The sequence below is a fragment of the Mytilus edulis genome, chromosome 14 (genome assembly GCF_963676685.1).
Source record: "Mytilus edulis chromosome 14, xbMytEdul2.2, whole genome shotgun sequence".
In the NCBI taxonomy this organism is placed as follows: Eukaryota; Metazoa; Mollusca; class Bivalvia; order Mytilida; family Mytilidae; genus Mytilus; species Mytilus edulis.
Window position 1 is genome coordinate 4,177,758 of NC_092357.1, and position 17,127 is coordinate 4,194,884.

Below are 17,127 nucleotides of genomic sequence, written 5' to 3' on the forward strand. Positions count from 1 at the left end.
TATGTAGTTTTCAATATTTATCATTTTTAGTCCTCCTACACAGTGCGGTTTGGATAAGATGTCTCTATTGACTTTATCTGGTTTGTTATCCCAAATAAAGGAAAATATTTTTTCAGTAAAATGTTTCAGCTTTGTGCTATTTGGACTAGGTATGGACAGGAATAGATGGTTTAATTTTGATATTATAAGTGTTTTTATCACTGTAATTTTTCCAATTGGTGAGAGTATTTGATTAGTCCAAGTTTTTATAATGTTTTCAATTTCTTTCAACCTGGGGTTATAGTTTAAATTTTCAATTTCACTAATATCCACTGAGAAATTTATCCAAGAAGTGTAAATCTGCTGGAACCCCATTCCAATCCCCACTTGACACACATAGTTTCTTGGCTAAACCTTTTCTTCCCAATCCAAACAACCTTGGTCTTGTCTAAGTTTATATTGAGACCTGATAAATCTGCATATTTATCTAGAGTACGGAGAGATGCATCCAAAGATTCAGGTGATCCATCAAGTATAAGAGAGGTATCATCTGCATATTGTGATATGAGATATTCTGAGTCATCTATAGTGATTCCTATAACCTTGTCATTATTTCGTATAAGTATACCCAGTATTTCTGCACATAGTACAAATATATAAGGTGATAGGGGATCCCCTTGTCGGCAGCCCCTCTGAATCTCAAAAAAATCTGAGAGATGGCAATTTTGAGTTACTGCAGATTGAATCTTGGTATAAAAAGTAGTGATCCAATGTTTAATAGAAGGTCCAAAATTAAAAAAGTCTAATACACTTTCAATAAAACTCCAAGAAATTGAATCAAACGCCTTTTCAAAATCAATAAGGAGGAGAATACCAGGTATATCATGTTCTTCTGTATACAATAAAATATCATAAATTAGTCTAGTATTTTCACCAATATATCTACCAGGAATGAACCCTGTTTGATCATTATTTTAAACATAAACATAGTACTTTACACCATTCTTTTAAAAACAGTCAATGTGCAACTTTATATACCAAATATACATTGGCCGCAGTATGGGCTGTAGTATAAATTTTGCTCTATCTTTACAAATTCAGCATTTATGAATGTTGTATTGAAACTGGAACTTGAAAATTGGATACCTTACATGTTTATTACAAACAAAGTGGGAAAAGAAGTAAAAAAGTCCCTTATAGGAAAATATGCACTCTTTCACTGTACTTGTCCAAGGCCACACAATAATCAACAATCTCATTTCCTGTAAATGTTAATGAGCAATACACACTATATAATTACATGTATGTCCTGAGTTTTTATACCAAAATAACACGAGATTTTCTTTTGATCTAAAACATCGAAACAGTTTGGCACTTTGAGTTCGTCTCATCTAATTATTTACAACTAAACATATATTTTTAACGTCCATGCATGTGTTTACAATTTATTGGTATATGTTTAAAATATAGGATTTAAGTTTAAGCATAATACGCGTGCAGATGTAGCATATAGAAATCCTACTTTTTGGTATATTCTTGTTAGATTAATTACATTATTATACGGCGAGAAAATTTCACGTAGGACTACTATAGGACATCTTTGTTAAGATTATCTTAGGACACCTTCGATGTACAGTCTGAGATATATCATAAGACAGTCCTAAAAATGTCCTATAATTTGTCCTAAGATATAACTGAAGACAAATCTTAGGACTCTTTCGATGACACGGCCCCTGCAATACAAGAACCGTTCAACTGAGTTTGGTTATATGTCTTGTTTCTTTCTCTGACCTAGGTTTTCTGTATTTGGCAGGTGTAGTGCATCATGACATAAGACATTGTTACGTGTACTTTCGAGCAGGACTGCTGTTTGTATTTTTGACTTGGAACTCTTGCCCAGACTATGACTTTTTGACTCTCGACCTATGCACTTTGGGTGTGTCATCATGATATAGTGTGTTCCTTGGTATATTACCTTGACCTCAAAATATAATTTTCAATTGACCTTGCTTCTGAATATGTGGCATGTAGATGTATTGTCATAAGATGGTGAGTCTTGTGGCACGAGGAACTTCATGTGAGCTTGCCCTCAATGTACAACTTGTATATTTTGCTTGAATTAAATGGAGAATTGTCTGATTGGCACTCATACCACATCTTCTTATATCTATATTAGATATATAAATATATTTGTTAGTTTTGTGTACCACGATGATCCTTTTCTCAAAATCTGATTTGTGTTTTTTTGACAAGGAACTCTTGACCAAACTATGACTTTTTGACTCTTGACCTATGCATATTGAGTATGTCTCTTGGTATGATTACCTTGTTTTTGTTAGTCTTGTATGTTTTAAATTGTAAGTTCATTTTAATGTTTTCTCAATTTTAAAAAAATGTTTGGTTCAAATGTAAACTAAATCCTTAAAAATCCGTGAAAAATTACAGAGAACATTTACTAATTCAGTAGCACCATGTGCTGTCAGATGTGATACAGAAGGTATTCGCATATCAATAAACTGAACTCAGTGCAAAGAACCTTAGAAGTACACTTAGACAGAGAGCTCAATCTAGTGAAACACTTTGTTATGCTGGTCACGTGTAACTTGAAATATCACTGTCTATTACCAAACTGCACCGAGATCCTGAAAAAATATGCAAGTTAATTCTAATAGAAGTAGAATTCAATGGAAGTAAATAAGCTGTTTACTAAAATAAATGTAGAATATGTCAATTTGCCACAGATGCCCCTGCTTGTGAAACCATGAGTAAACTTCCACATATAGATACAGGATTCACGTAATTTTTACCGTTTTGTGACCATAAGCATTGTGTATAAGTTTCGAAACATTTGGTTGAGGTTAACTAAAGTTAAAGAACGGAAACAACAGATTAAGCATTTTTCCTATCTTCAGGCTCCGTGTTGACATTTGTATCATTGGTACTCGTACCACACCTTCTTACATCTAAAATTCATAAACAGTGACGCCACCCAATATTGAAATTGATAGTTCTGTGTTATGGGGTAATAAGCATTGCGTATAAGGTTTATACCATTTGAATGAATCATACTTATTTAAGAGAATGGAAACGAAAAATTCAGCATTTTCTATGTTTTTAAAGGGACATGATAACTCATGAATGGTAAAAGTGACGCTACCAAATTTGAAATTTGATTTTGTATTGTGTGGTAATCAGCATTGTCCCAGGTTAGAGGAATGGTGGGGATCCTACTTACATGTTTAACCCCGCCTTATTCGGTATGTATTTGACTGTCGCAGGTCAGGATCCTGTAATTAAGTGGTTGTCTTTTGTTTATGTGTAACATGTTTTTATTCGTGCATTTTTGGTACATAAATCTGTCCATTTCTTTTTCTCGCTTGAATTGTTTTACATTGTCATTTCAGTGCCTTTTATAGTTGACTATGCGATATGGACTTTACTCATTGTTGAACTCCGTATGGTGAACTATAGTTGTTAATTTCTGTGTCATCTGGTGTCTCTCTCGAGGAGAGTTCTCATTGGCACTCATGCCACATTAGGTGGAGGGTGGGGATCCCGCTAACATGTTTAACCCCGCCTTATTCTGTATGTATGTGCCTGTCTCAAGTAAGGAGCCTGTAATTCAGTGATTGTCGTTTGTTGATGTGTTACACATTGGTTTTTCGTGCATTTTATGTACATAAATTAGGCCGTTCGTTTTCTCGTTTGAATTGTCATTTCGGGGCTTTTTATAGCTGATTATGCGGTATGCTAATTGTTAAAGGTTGTATGGTGACCTATAGTTGTTAATATCTTTGTCATTTGGTCTCTTGTGAAGAGTTCTCATTGCCACTCATGCCTCATCTTCTTTTTTTATTTTGTGTATAAGTTTTGTAGTTTTTGGTTGAGGCAAACAAAACTGTTTTGGGACGTTCGGACTAATTACACTTTATGCCTCTCCACTATATTTTATTATAAAAATATTCAATCTTAATTTTGATTTCTTTATTTTGGGCCGAATGATTATATGCATGCCCTTCACAAGGAGTATCAAATTTGACAAATTTATTGTACATATACATTTTTGTAATATTTTATAGCTTATTTTTCAAATAATTAAAGCTTAAAAACTTAAATTGATCATTACTGTAAATTCAGAAGTTATTGCGTGCATTTATTATTGCGATGTTTTCGTTTTAAACTTAAATGCGATTTTAATTTTTACGATTTTGAGAAAAATCCTGTTTAATTCATAATTAACATTTCAAAATGCGGGTTTAAATTATTGCGTTTACAACTCACTCGCATTTTTCGCAATAATAAAAACATTTCTTTTTATATGTCTTTTAACATTCTGTTTTGAACAGCTTTGAATGCAGTCATCCTAATTAGCTATATCTCAGTCTCTTTTAAAGTTTCACCTGGTGTAAGACTAGGATGTATTACCGGTAGGTCGCCTTTCCTATTTTTACTGGCCAGTAAATACAAATGCATACAAAATCAGTCAAGAGTAGATCATGAACAACCAGCTAGAAGAGCTTGGTTTTGCTTATGTCATAGCAATACTATCAACATAAAGCAAACACCTACGAAAATCCAGTGTTTAGCAAGTTTTGGTTAATACTAGTATTCAATATCACGTTTCGTCTTTTAGTAATATTCCACAGGAGAAAAAAATCTAAGAAAATGTACATGGATATATATATATATATATATATATATATATATATATATAATCTATGGGCAAGGCGTCTGCAAAAATGAAGATGAACATTTATTCATTAAAATGAAGTGTTTGAACAAAAGCTTTAGGTCACATATGTATTTAGAACACCCAACCCAGGATATAAGGGGGTGTTCCAACCATATGTCCCCTTTCAAATGCATTGATCGACCCAAAAAAGGAGTTCCAGCCCCCGTAACCCCCTCTTGGATCCACCACTTATAAAACTCCTTTCTCGCTGTACGATTCGTGTATATAAGTTGGACTCAAAATCCACGTAGTTCCAGCTCCGAACCGCATACTACTCCACACTAATTGATGGACTGGGGTGATAGTTCCGGAACAGAAACAATCATTGGCAGTTTCAGAAATAAGAACTAAATCATCAGCATATAACATAGTTTTATGGGACAATCTTTGTTGTAATAAGACAATTTGTAAAACAGAACCTCTCTGTTAATAGTATCAAATGTCTTCCTTAAATCTATGAACCAGGCATATATATTTTTTAATGATTTAAATGCTTTATCAATTATTTGTTTGAAGAGTTAAAACATGATCGCTTGTTCAGCTTTCCCTTCTGAATCCAATTTGGTCAAGAAAAATAGTTTGATTTCCTTCAAGAATAAGATTGAACAATTAACATACACATCAACATCCATGTTAAAAGATGTTTTCAACATTTCATCTAAAATACGATCTGAACCATTTGATTTGTCATTCTTTAAAGATTTAGCTGCAATAACCACCTCCGCAGTTGTCATATAACTGTTTTAATTCGCAGTATTACAATCGTTATAAGCAGTGTAAATTTTCTTATCGTTTAATATATTTTATCAAAATTAATATTCGTTAGTTTATTAAAGTATATCAAATAATTCTTTTAGGTTGTAAGGCAGATAGTATAAAACAGAACTAGCGGCTACCCTATAGTTACTTAGTCTACCTTCAGTGGCGAATGCAGGAATTTTCGAAAGGGGGGGTGCTAGCCCAGGGCAAAGGGGGGGGTGCAGGGGGGGTGCAAAACATGTCCCGATTCAAATGCATTGATCGGCCAAAATAAAGGGGGGGTGCGGACCCCCCGAACCCCCCCCCCCCCCCTTCTGGATCCGCCACTGACCTTCCCTTATATTGAAAAAATGGACCGAAATGAAACATTCTGAACGCAGTAAAACGAAACAATAAAAACTTGAAAAATAAGAAAGAGAAACAAATCTTCAATTTATACAAAATCGACAAAAACTACTAACTGATTAAATTAAATAACGAATGGGAATGATGGACGTTAAAGTAACGAATAGGGAATAGGGAATAAGTAACGAATAGGTAACGAATAGGGAATAGGGAATAGGTAACGAATAGGGAATAGGGAATAAGTAACCAACTTGACCCATTGGGATTCGACGTCAAGTTGGTTCCCTATTCCCTATTCCCTATTCGTTACCTATTCCCTATTCCCTATTCGTTACTATTCCTTATTCATTCCCTATTCGTTACTTATTCCCTATTCCCTATTCCTTACCTATTCGTTACTTATTCCCTATTCCCTATTCGTTACATATTCGTTACTAATTCCATATTCGTTACCTATTCGTTACCCATTCCCTATTCCCTATTCGTTACTTATTCCCTATTCCCTATTCGTTACCTATTCCCTATTCCCTATTCGTTACCTATTTCCTATTCCCTATTCGTTACCTATTCGTTAAGCCTCGGTCACACCTTACCGGATAGCTCGAACGGACGCCTAAAATGTCCGTTGAATGTCCGTTAGGCGTCCGTTTTGTACGGTACTCGTCCATTTCGTTTCCATTTTGTATTCGTTACGTGTCCGTTATACATCCGTTGGAGGTCCACGGGGGGGTCTCTTCCTATATAAAGGTATATACATATGTGCCGCTGGAATGGGTCCCTTTTTTGATCTGTCAAATATATCAATGGGGTGCAATTTTACCGAGGAAATATATCAATAGGTAGTAATTGACCGATTGTATATGCATATACTGTCCTAAGTCAGGAATCTGATGTACAGTAGTTGTCCTTTATAGCTTGTTGTTCGGTGTGAGCCAAGGCTCCGTGTTGAAGGCCGTACTTTAACCTATAATGGTTTAACTCAGGTAAAGCTAAGTAATGTCAATGTTAGGGAGGGGAGACTCAGGTAAAGCTAAGTAATGTCAATGTTAGGGAGGGGAAACTCAGGTAATGCTAAGCAATGTCAATGTTAGGGAGGTCTAGAAGATAAATTCACCAACGGACTTCTACCGGACGTTTAACTATATTTTTTTTATTTTAATTTTTTTATTCCTCAATTAATCCATTATCACTATATACTAGTTTTATTGAAAGTTATTAATTTTGAAACTGAGCAGCAAACATTCCCAAAGACACATGTGTAGTCATTCTGTTGTCATGAATACACTGTTTTAAATTGTGTCTACATCATCTAACTTGTAACAGCATTGATCCTGCTACTTGTGAAAGCATTTATGGTTTTAATATTATGTATACTATTATGTCAAAATTCAAATGAAGCAGACCAGTTGCCTTAATATAGTCAAATTAATTGATTCCTTTAAAGACAAATGCATGTATCATGTGACACCCTTAACAAAATACCACTCAACATACACATACATATATATATAGATTTTTTATATAGATTAGACTGTTGGTTTTCCCGTTTGAATGGTTTTACACTAGTAATTTTGGGGCCCTTTATAGCTTTTTGTTCGGCGTGAGCTAAGGCTTCGTGTTGAAGGCTGTACATTGACCTATATTGATTTTACTTTTATAAATTGTAATTTGGATGGAGAGCTGTATCATTGGCACTCACACCACATCTTCCTATATCTACATACGCACAAACTCAGAACACCGTAACCACCACTTTCAAATGCTCGTTCAAATGTCAAATGGTTTAATGAGAAATTATTACTAGAACCTATAGTATTTATACTTTTATGAAAAATATCCCCATAATAATGAAATGATTAGAAAATTAACCAGAGTTATATTTCATTGATCACAGAGAAGGGCTGGAAAACGATTTTTGATTTGAGCTCAATAAACGGTAAACAATTTTCCAATTAAAATGAATTTAACTTTATTCAATTATGGAGGATATCGATGTTATGTTGATTTGTAGAGTTAATATCAATGTGCATATAAGTAAAAATGAAAACCATTAGCGCAAAATTAAAGGAATTGTAGATTTAAATTATACATTATCAATTAAAAGCTCTTCAGAAGAAAAAAAATGCAATTGGAATATGGCTACAATCCGTCGAAAATTACGATGGACTAGAATCTGCTTACCCATCCGGGGCACCTGAGATAACCCCAAGTTTTAGGTGGGGTTCGTGTTGGTTAGGTTTTAGCTTTCGTTTGTGCGTTTTGTGTACTATAATTTGTCTGGCTCTTTTTTTTTTTGTCCTAGCGTTGTCAATTTTTTTTTTTGAGTTTCAATATCAATGTGGTAATTTTGCCCCTCTTTTAAGGTAAATGCTTTGCAAACAAATCATTTTAGTATGCAACTTTGCTTTTCCATTACAGTTGCGAAATAAGTACCTACTTTTACACTGTTTTCGTATAACCAATGTAATTTCAACTAAGGCGGAGCTTACGTTTTAATTGGCATAAGAACAGTCTATTTGAAGATTTGTGTAATAAGTTTGATTGGTTATAATTATTAATGAATTATAATCACCTATCAGTGTCACCAAACACATATACAAATATATTTTTTATATATTTACGGTTGAGTGATCTTCATAAGACGTGACTTTGTACTTATGCATCCCGTCATACATTGAACTTTTGAAAAATATTTTATATTTCTACCTGTGTGACGTTAAAAGCGCGATTCTACGTCTAAGTGAATGTAAATGTATCCATGTGTCTGTCAGGGCAAAGATTCGGTCCCAGTACTTTAAATCTTTTAATACTTTGTGATTGGATTTTACAAACTTGTATATAAATTAAATCATATAATAAAAAAACAAAATCAGGTTGTTAAATTTGCTGTATGTTTTTGAAGTGATTAAGATTATAACACAATATTGATCTCTTAACCCCTATTCTTGACAATTTTACCCATTGCGTCTGTTTGTTTTATTCACGCATCGGTGTCACTATAATTTGCAGTTATAAATATAGTAGAATTGAATGATATACAAATGCATGAAAATTATTTATATACATACGACTGTAATATACAAGTATTAATATAACATATAACAATAAACCAGAGTATACCGATATGTATCTCTACAATATAATAGTCATTATCGCTATTTTGTGCATTTTTCTTTTGATCTTTTTTTGTGATAATTTTCATATCATGCTTCTCGCTTGAGATGGAAAAATTATCGCTAGAAACTAAGGAGGCCACGTGGCGTTGCTAACGAAATTGACATTGAAATTGACAGCGTCGTCATAGGTTAAATAGCGATAAACAGATTATCATTGGTCATCTCAACTCGATTGCTTTTCTCACTTTCGCTGTACCAGCTCAAGCGAGAAAATCAATCTCAATGAGATAATCAACGATAATCTATAATTACAGTGATGATGAATTCCGTTATTAATTTATCATCCATGCACAAACTTGTGCCAAAAAAAAATTATATCTGTACATTATCAGGTATAAAGATGTGATTTTTATTCTGAGACAAGTGCTTGTCGGACCATCCACGAGAACTTGCGGTCTCTGATGTTCAGTACTTCAGTACTTGGATTAGTTTTGTAGTGACCACTGTCGTACAGGGAAGTAAGTAAGCAAATCAGCACTGAACAGATATTGTCCTGGGCAGCATCTTTAGGAAAACACATACAAGCTTTTAAGAAACATGTGGTTTGTTGAACACTCAAAGTTGATGTAAACTTGATGAGATTAGAAATAGAACACAAAGAATAAAATACCAAAAAACATTTATAAAATCCCTCATAAATTATATACAACAAATTATGTATAAATAAGAAATACAATTATATGAAATTATGGCTAAATAAATAAATAATGGATAATTCTGTAAATGTTCCAATGTGGAAACTTAAAATACATTAATGATTTTAAGAAATTTTTAAATTGTTTCTCAATATGTTTAAACCGTATTCTGTATCCTAAGAATACTGACACTTTTAAATGTGAATTAAAGTCATGACCATCTAATGGTCAATATTTGAGCACTACAGCTCAGGTAGATTTTGCTTTGTCCACCCGTCCACAGTGGGAGTGGGCACCAGGTGGGCAAAATTTCTAGCTTGTCCACTCTGCTTACCCATAGGAGTGTTTTATCAAAAGACTTGCAAGAACAATCAATTGAAAATAGCAGATAAGCATTTGTAGTCAATATTTTTACAAAAAAGAGATTATAGCTGGAGTGGGCTGGTGGAAAAAGCAAAATCTACCCCGGCTGTGTTAACATACATTGACATAACTTCTAATTATATATAATTATAACTTAAAATTTACTGTTGTGAACTTCAGTGTCTCAGTAATGTGTCTATCACAAATATTTGATTGGTCAAATTGTGAAATTTAACTTTAAGAATGATTTTTTTTCATTCAATATTAAAAAATAGTCACACATTCCAATATGTTCATGCATTGCACTTTTCCACAATGATCTGATGTAATACATGTTTCAGTCAAATTTGAGTTATCTCCCTTCTACTGTAAAATCACAATTAATATCACTATTATAAGATGATCTGGTTTTTGTAACTCCCACTTAGAGATTTGTCTGGTAAAACAATGGAATTTAAGATCACTACTTCTGAAGGGATTTGTACATTGGAACCTGAAATAGAAAACTATTAATCAATGACATTTAACTCCTTAAAAAATAATTCAATGTAAAATATATCAAAAGTAACAGGACCAAAATAAACAGATATCACAATACCAATGGTGTACTGTCCTGCTCATTTGGTCCATTTTATCTTAGACAATGACATACATGATACATATAGAAATAAAAAGATGTGTAATGGTTGCCAATGGCACAACTATCCATCAGAGAGCAAAGGTTGAGGATTTTTATACAGAGATGTACAATTGAAAGTTCTTAGAAGACAAATGTATAACTGGAGTTACCCAGTTAATAATATATTTCATAGTAAAATACTTTTTTTAATTGATTTTTTGTCTCCCTTATTTTAATTGGCTAGGGTTTGGATTTGTCTTTTTGTAAGTAATTATCAAAGGTACCAGGATTATAAGACTCATCAGTGACGCTCATATCAAAATATTTATAATTTATAATAATAAAGCCAAACAATTTTAGGCCAGATTTAAAGTATTTCCATTACAATCCAAACCCTCTATATTTATTTTAACATTTAAACATCATTAGTCATCATAGTTGTTCAAATATTACACCTAGCTAATGCTTAGTGTAAATACTTCTATAATGTTAATGCCTACCAATACAAAACAATACTGTATATTCAGAATTATTGCGATGTTTTTATCAGGGTTATAATCCCAATAATGTAAACTCGCATTTTGAAAAAAATCTTTATATGAATCAAACAGGATTTTTCTGAATAATGCAAAAATAAAAAATTTACGTCTAAAAATGAAAAAAACGTAATAATCAATGCATACAAATATTTATGAATTTACAGTATACAATATACTGTATTTTGAAACACTCAGACACACATCTACATGCATGTGTACATGAGAGGCAAAAAACATAATGATATTAGAAATTCTACAACATAATAATTATTCATATAATTTAGGGTATAATTACAACATAATAACTAATTTCTTAATAAACAGTAAAAAGTTCTTTATTTATAACTTTGATATTGCAAAATGAAAGCAGTCCTTCTAAACACATGGATAAATGCAGGAATATTCTGAAATGTTTAACCCTGCAATATGTTTGTATCTGTCCCAAGTCAGGAGCCTCTGGCCTTTGTTAGTCTTGTATGTTCTTTAAATTTAGTTCATTTATAGAGTTTTGGAGTAAAGTGTGACGTCCATTTTCCCTAAACTTGTTCAAATTTTTTTTAGGGGCCAGCTGAGGACCCCTCCCGTTGCTAGAGGACATATTGGTGGACTTCGGCAGTTGTCTGCTCTTTGGTCGGATTGTTGTCACTTTGACATATTTCGCATTTTCATTCTCAATCTGATGATATATGTATATTATTTATATTTTTACAATATACCCAAGTTAAAAGAGGAAACTTCATGACACACACAATTATTCATTAATTAAATCTGTACTGGCTTTGAAATTCTACAATATTCTGAATCACATTTAGACTTACCTATCACTGTAATTGAAGGATTTTATTTTCCATCATTTGTAAATGTAGATGTCACTTCTATTTTGGCAAATGGTTTGTTTGGATTTGGGTCATTTGGTGTACCTTCTACTCTTGTCCAACTATAAACAACTGCATTCCAACCAATGATACTATACAATACACAAGAATGATCCTGTTTGAAAAAAGAAAACAGAATATTTCAAAATTTATTATTTCTACATAGATATAGGAAGATGTGGTAATATACAGTGGTATGAGTGCCAATAAGACAATTCTCCATCCAAAAAACAAATTATAAAAGCAAACCATTATAGGTCAATGTACGGCCTTCAACACGAAGCATTGGCTTACACCGAACAACAAGCTATAAAGGGCCCCACCAATACAAGTGTAAAACCATTCAAACGGGAAAACCAGCAAACAACAAACAGGTATACATTTTTTAAACTAAAAGAAATAAAATCAAAAGTCTGTAAACATGGCCGACATTTCTATCATCAAATATAACTTCCAAGTAATGTGGATTTGTTTAAATTTATTGATACTCAATTTTGTGCATTTCAGGGGTACTGCAGGCCATATTGGTTTCTACTTTTTCTCCCCTAAAGGCACATTCGTACATGTTTCTGTAAATATCCTAGATGTGAAAACGCTGTTATTGTTATTACCTTACAATAACAACCAACTGTTTAATGATGTTGTTTCTATATTCTGTATTCAGGTCAGTTATATTTCTCTATTACTAATTGCACGTTAATAGTCCAGATATTTATTATTTAACCTAGAATAACTTTTTAGAATGAAAGGGCCGATGTTTAAATGTTGAATGCGAGATGAATGCTTTAAAACGATATAAAATAGATAAAGTACAGTAAAGTATTATCTGTTTGATTAAATTGTTTAAGAGACGTTATTTTCATATTTTCATAAATAAAGTACTTTTAACTACTTTGGTAAATCATTAATTTGTATCAGAATTCGAGTGTTCCGGAATGAATGTGTTAAATACTTTTAAAGGTAAAGATATAAACATAATTACAGTTACGTGTATTGATTGATTATTTTAGCTAAGAGTACAAATCGTAAACAGGTGGTTTATTAAGTCAGGAGGCTTTTGCACCTTATGCGAGGTAAACTAAGAGTGATTTTTGTAATGTTCGTATTTTTGTTTGTTGCTATTTTATGCTTACGGCATTCATACAGCATGCGGTTTAAATGGTTTAAAGCTAGACATTTTCTGGATTCCTTATAGCTTGCTGTTGAGTGTGAGCCAAGGCTCCGTGTTGAAAGCCTTACTTTGACCTACTATGGTTAACTTTTACAAATTATCTTTGATGGAGTGTTGTCTCATTTGCATTCATACCACATCTTCTCATATCTAATTAATCATTTAATAAACGAATTTTACTTCTCATTTAAGACTGGAAAAAGACAAATAACTTCCAATGAGAACCCAAAAGTACATATTCTGAGTTTTGAACAAAATGTTTTATCACAGATAACCATTCTTTTAATTAGCTTGTACTGTGAAGTGATCAGCGATCATTAGCCACTTTTCCCCTAGGCATCATATTGTTATTAGCAGGGCCCTCAGGATTGTTCTAAATAACAATTTTTATATGACAGCAAAACATTTATATAATATAATATGCTATCATGTCGTCTGCGTCGTCGTAGTTGTCTGCGTCGTCATTCGAAGATACATTTAGTGTCCAGACAATTACTTTAGTTCTAGTGAATGGATCTCTATAAATTTTTACCAAAAGGTTTAATACCACTCAATCTTATTAAAATATGTTCTCATCTATTTTAATAAGATTGAATACCACTTAAGGAAGGTTGGGATTGATTTTTGGGGTTATGGTTCTAGACGTTTAGGAATTAGGGGCCAAAAAGGGGGTCCAAAATAAGCATGTTTGTAGTTTTCAAACAATAACTTGTGTTTAAGTGTATGAATCTCTCTGAAATTATACCACAAATTTCCATACCATGGAGGGATGGTAAGTATTGACTTTGGGAGGTTATGGCTCAAAATGTTTTGGAATTAGGGGCAAAAATAGGGGAAAAACTAGTTTTTTTCTGGTCAATGGACAATTAAGACTATTTGATAGTAGTGTAAGGAAGGTAGTTCAAAAACATTTAACATACAATGTTGGGCATGTTCGGATTTACCTCCCTTACACTACTTGTAAATTATGTATAAAGAAATGTCAGGTTTTGGACTAATTTCCAAATATTTGAAAAGTTTAAAGAAGAAATCTGTAATTGCACTTTGCGCAATAGATTTGTAAGATCTTGACATTTGTTTTGTGTCAGAAATTTAGAGCTGTATCAAGCTTGAATGTTGTGTCCTTACTTGCCAAAACTGTTCAGGGTTCGACCTCTGCAGTCGTATAAAGCTGCGCCCTGCAGAGCACCTGGTTTAGTTTAGAACGAACAGCTTTCAGTTGAGGACTTCACTTGCAAATATGACTGTTTAAAGATCATTGCCTTGGTATGTGTTTACCATGTTTAAAACCAAATACTTTATTTGCCTATCAAGTCGAACAAAATGAGCTGAATAATTAAAATTATAATTTTCAAACATAAATATTAAAAAAAAGAAGAAAATAATGAATAAAATAAAATTCTGAATTTATAATTAACTTATCTATGTTATCAGACGATCACTTTGACATGGCATTTAACTAATTAGATTTTGAATCATACTTTAATATCTTTATATATTTATTTTCAGATATGATTGACAGTTTGATGTAAGGCACATGAAGTGAATTTCAAGTCCATAACTTAATACAGAAACCTCATGTGGAAGTGAACTTTCATAAAGTGACATACAATTGTTCAGAATATGTTATAATTGATAAGTATGGCCATTATATATCAGAATCTGTTATAATTTGTAAGAATGGCCATTATATATCAGAATATGTTATAATTTATAAGAATGGCCATTATATATCAAAATATGTATGGCTGGATACTTGATCATTGGCAACTGACTGCAGACTCTTTTGAAGATGTTGATTCTGAAGACAGCACTGTGACAAATTTCTCATACAAAAAGGACATGTTTGAAATAAATAGCCAATTTATCATGGATAGCCAGTTTGAAAGTAAAATCCATGTACAAGAAAGGGTTGAAGATACAATTGTCAATCGTAAAAAGAGAAAAAGAAAATCCGTTTTAAATGATGGTGAAATTAAAGCTAAAACATATCATGATAAAATTATAGAAGTTATTGTACATGCCTATAAAACTTTACTCGATGGTTCCAAAGATATGAAGCTTTTCAGAGATCTTGGTAAATCATTAGATAATAATGTTGCTGCAAGGAAGATTGCTGCCAACTCTGGACCAGGAGACAAATTGAGGGAATTGTGTTATACTGATATCAGCGACCTTGACATTGAAACTGTGACTTTAAAATCTCATGGTGTTTATGATGATTTGTGTAATAAACTAGTGAAAAATTGCAGCTTTCCCATAAAAGTTAAAATTAAAGATGACTTTTATCTTTTACCTGCAGAATGTTCTTTCATTATGGGTGACACTGAAAATTTAAAATATTTTTCTACAATTTTAGGCAGAAATAAATTTGACTTTATTTTACTTGATCCACCATGGGAGAATAAGTCTGTTAAAAGAAAGAAACAATATTGGACTTTGGATAACAAAGAATTGTTTAAAATCCCAGTTTCTGAGTTATCTGCCCCTGGTTGTGTTATTGGTGTGTGGGTTACAAACAAAATGAAACAAAATGATTTTGTTATACAAGAGCTATTCCCCTTTTGGAATGTAGATTTTATAACAACATGGTATTGGATTAAAGTCACAAAGACTGGCAGTACAGTGTTAGATATAATGTCCGAACATAAAAAAACATATGAAATTCTTATATTAGGAAAATGTAAACACACAGAAATGAAGGACGTATCTGATGAAAAGATAGACTCTAACACAGAAGAAGAACATACGAAAAATGACATTTGTAAAAATATGAAATGCAAAGAAAACTTAAGTGAAAAGATAAATTCTAAATCTTTAGATGGCATTTGTAATGAGAGCACTATCTTACCTGCTTCGTTAAACAATGACATTTGTAATGAGAGCACTATCTTACCTGCTTCGTTAAACAATGACAATCTACCGTTAGAGATGACAATGATGAGTGTGCCTAGCAGTATTCATTCTATGAAAATTCCATTACAAGATATCATGAAACCTTATCTTCCAGAAACTCCCAATTGTTTGGAAATATTTGCCAGGAACTTGACGCCAGGTTGGTGTTGCTATGGTAATGAGGTGTTTAAACATCAGCATATGGATTATTTTGAAGTTTTTACCAAAGATACTTAGAATTCCATTAGACTGTGATGTGAAATAAATAAATGTTTAAGCATGCACCAGACTCGTTTAAATATTTTATGTGCATTGTTCATGCGTTTGTGCACACATTTTAGTACCAATTCCAAAAATATTTTTACACATTATGTAACCATCATTGTTGTTATATTATATTACTACTACTAGAAATATATATTGATAATATTTGTCTGTCATTGAAACCAGTTGAAACTGTGATATATGATGTTCAGTAGTTTTTCAGGAATCTTAATGTTTTGTAGTTGTCGTTTGTTGATGTAGTTTATCAGGAATCTAATGTTTAGTAGTTGTCGTTTGTTGATGTGGTTCAAAAGTGTTTCTCGTTTCTTGTTATTATATATATAGATAGAGTTGTTTTTTTCATTTGAATTGTTTAACAACAGTCATTTTTAGCTCACCTTTCCAAAAGGAAATGTGAGCCTTTGCCATCACTTGGCGTCCGTCGTCGTCCGTCCGTTGTCGTAGTCTGTCCGTCGTAAACTATTTCAAAGATCTTCTCCTCTGAAACTACTGAACCAATTCAAACCAAACTTCATCTGATTGATTCCTAGGGTATCTAGAATAAAGTTTGTGTTTTAATTCCCATTTCATCAAAAAACATGGCCGCCATGGCTAAAAATAGAACATAGGGGTAAAATGCAGTTTTTAGCTTATAACTCAATACCAAAGCCTTTAGAGCAATCTGACCTGGGGTAAAATTGTTTATCAGGTCAAGTTCATCTGCCCTGAAATTTTCAGATGATTCGGAGAACCCGTTGTTGGGTTGCCGCCCCTG

General features: G+C 32.7%; 1 protein-coding gene across 1 annotated transcript; it reads left to right on the forward strand.

The window, feature by feature from the left end:
• Positions 1-14,912: 14,912 nt before the first annotated feature.
• On the forward strand, positions 14,913-16,325 carry LOC139503411 (N(6)-adenine-specific methyltransferase METTL4-like). Its single transcript, XM_071293189.1, has one exon. It carries the CDS (start codon positions 14,913-14,915, stop codon positions 16,323-16,325), a length of 1,413 nt encoding a protein of 470 aa, XP_071149290.1.
• The last annotated feature ends 802 nt before the right edge of the window (positions 16,326-17,127 follow it).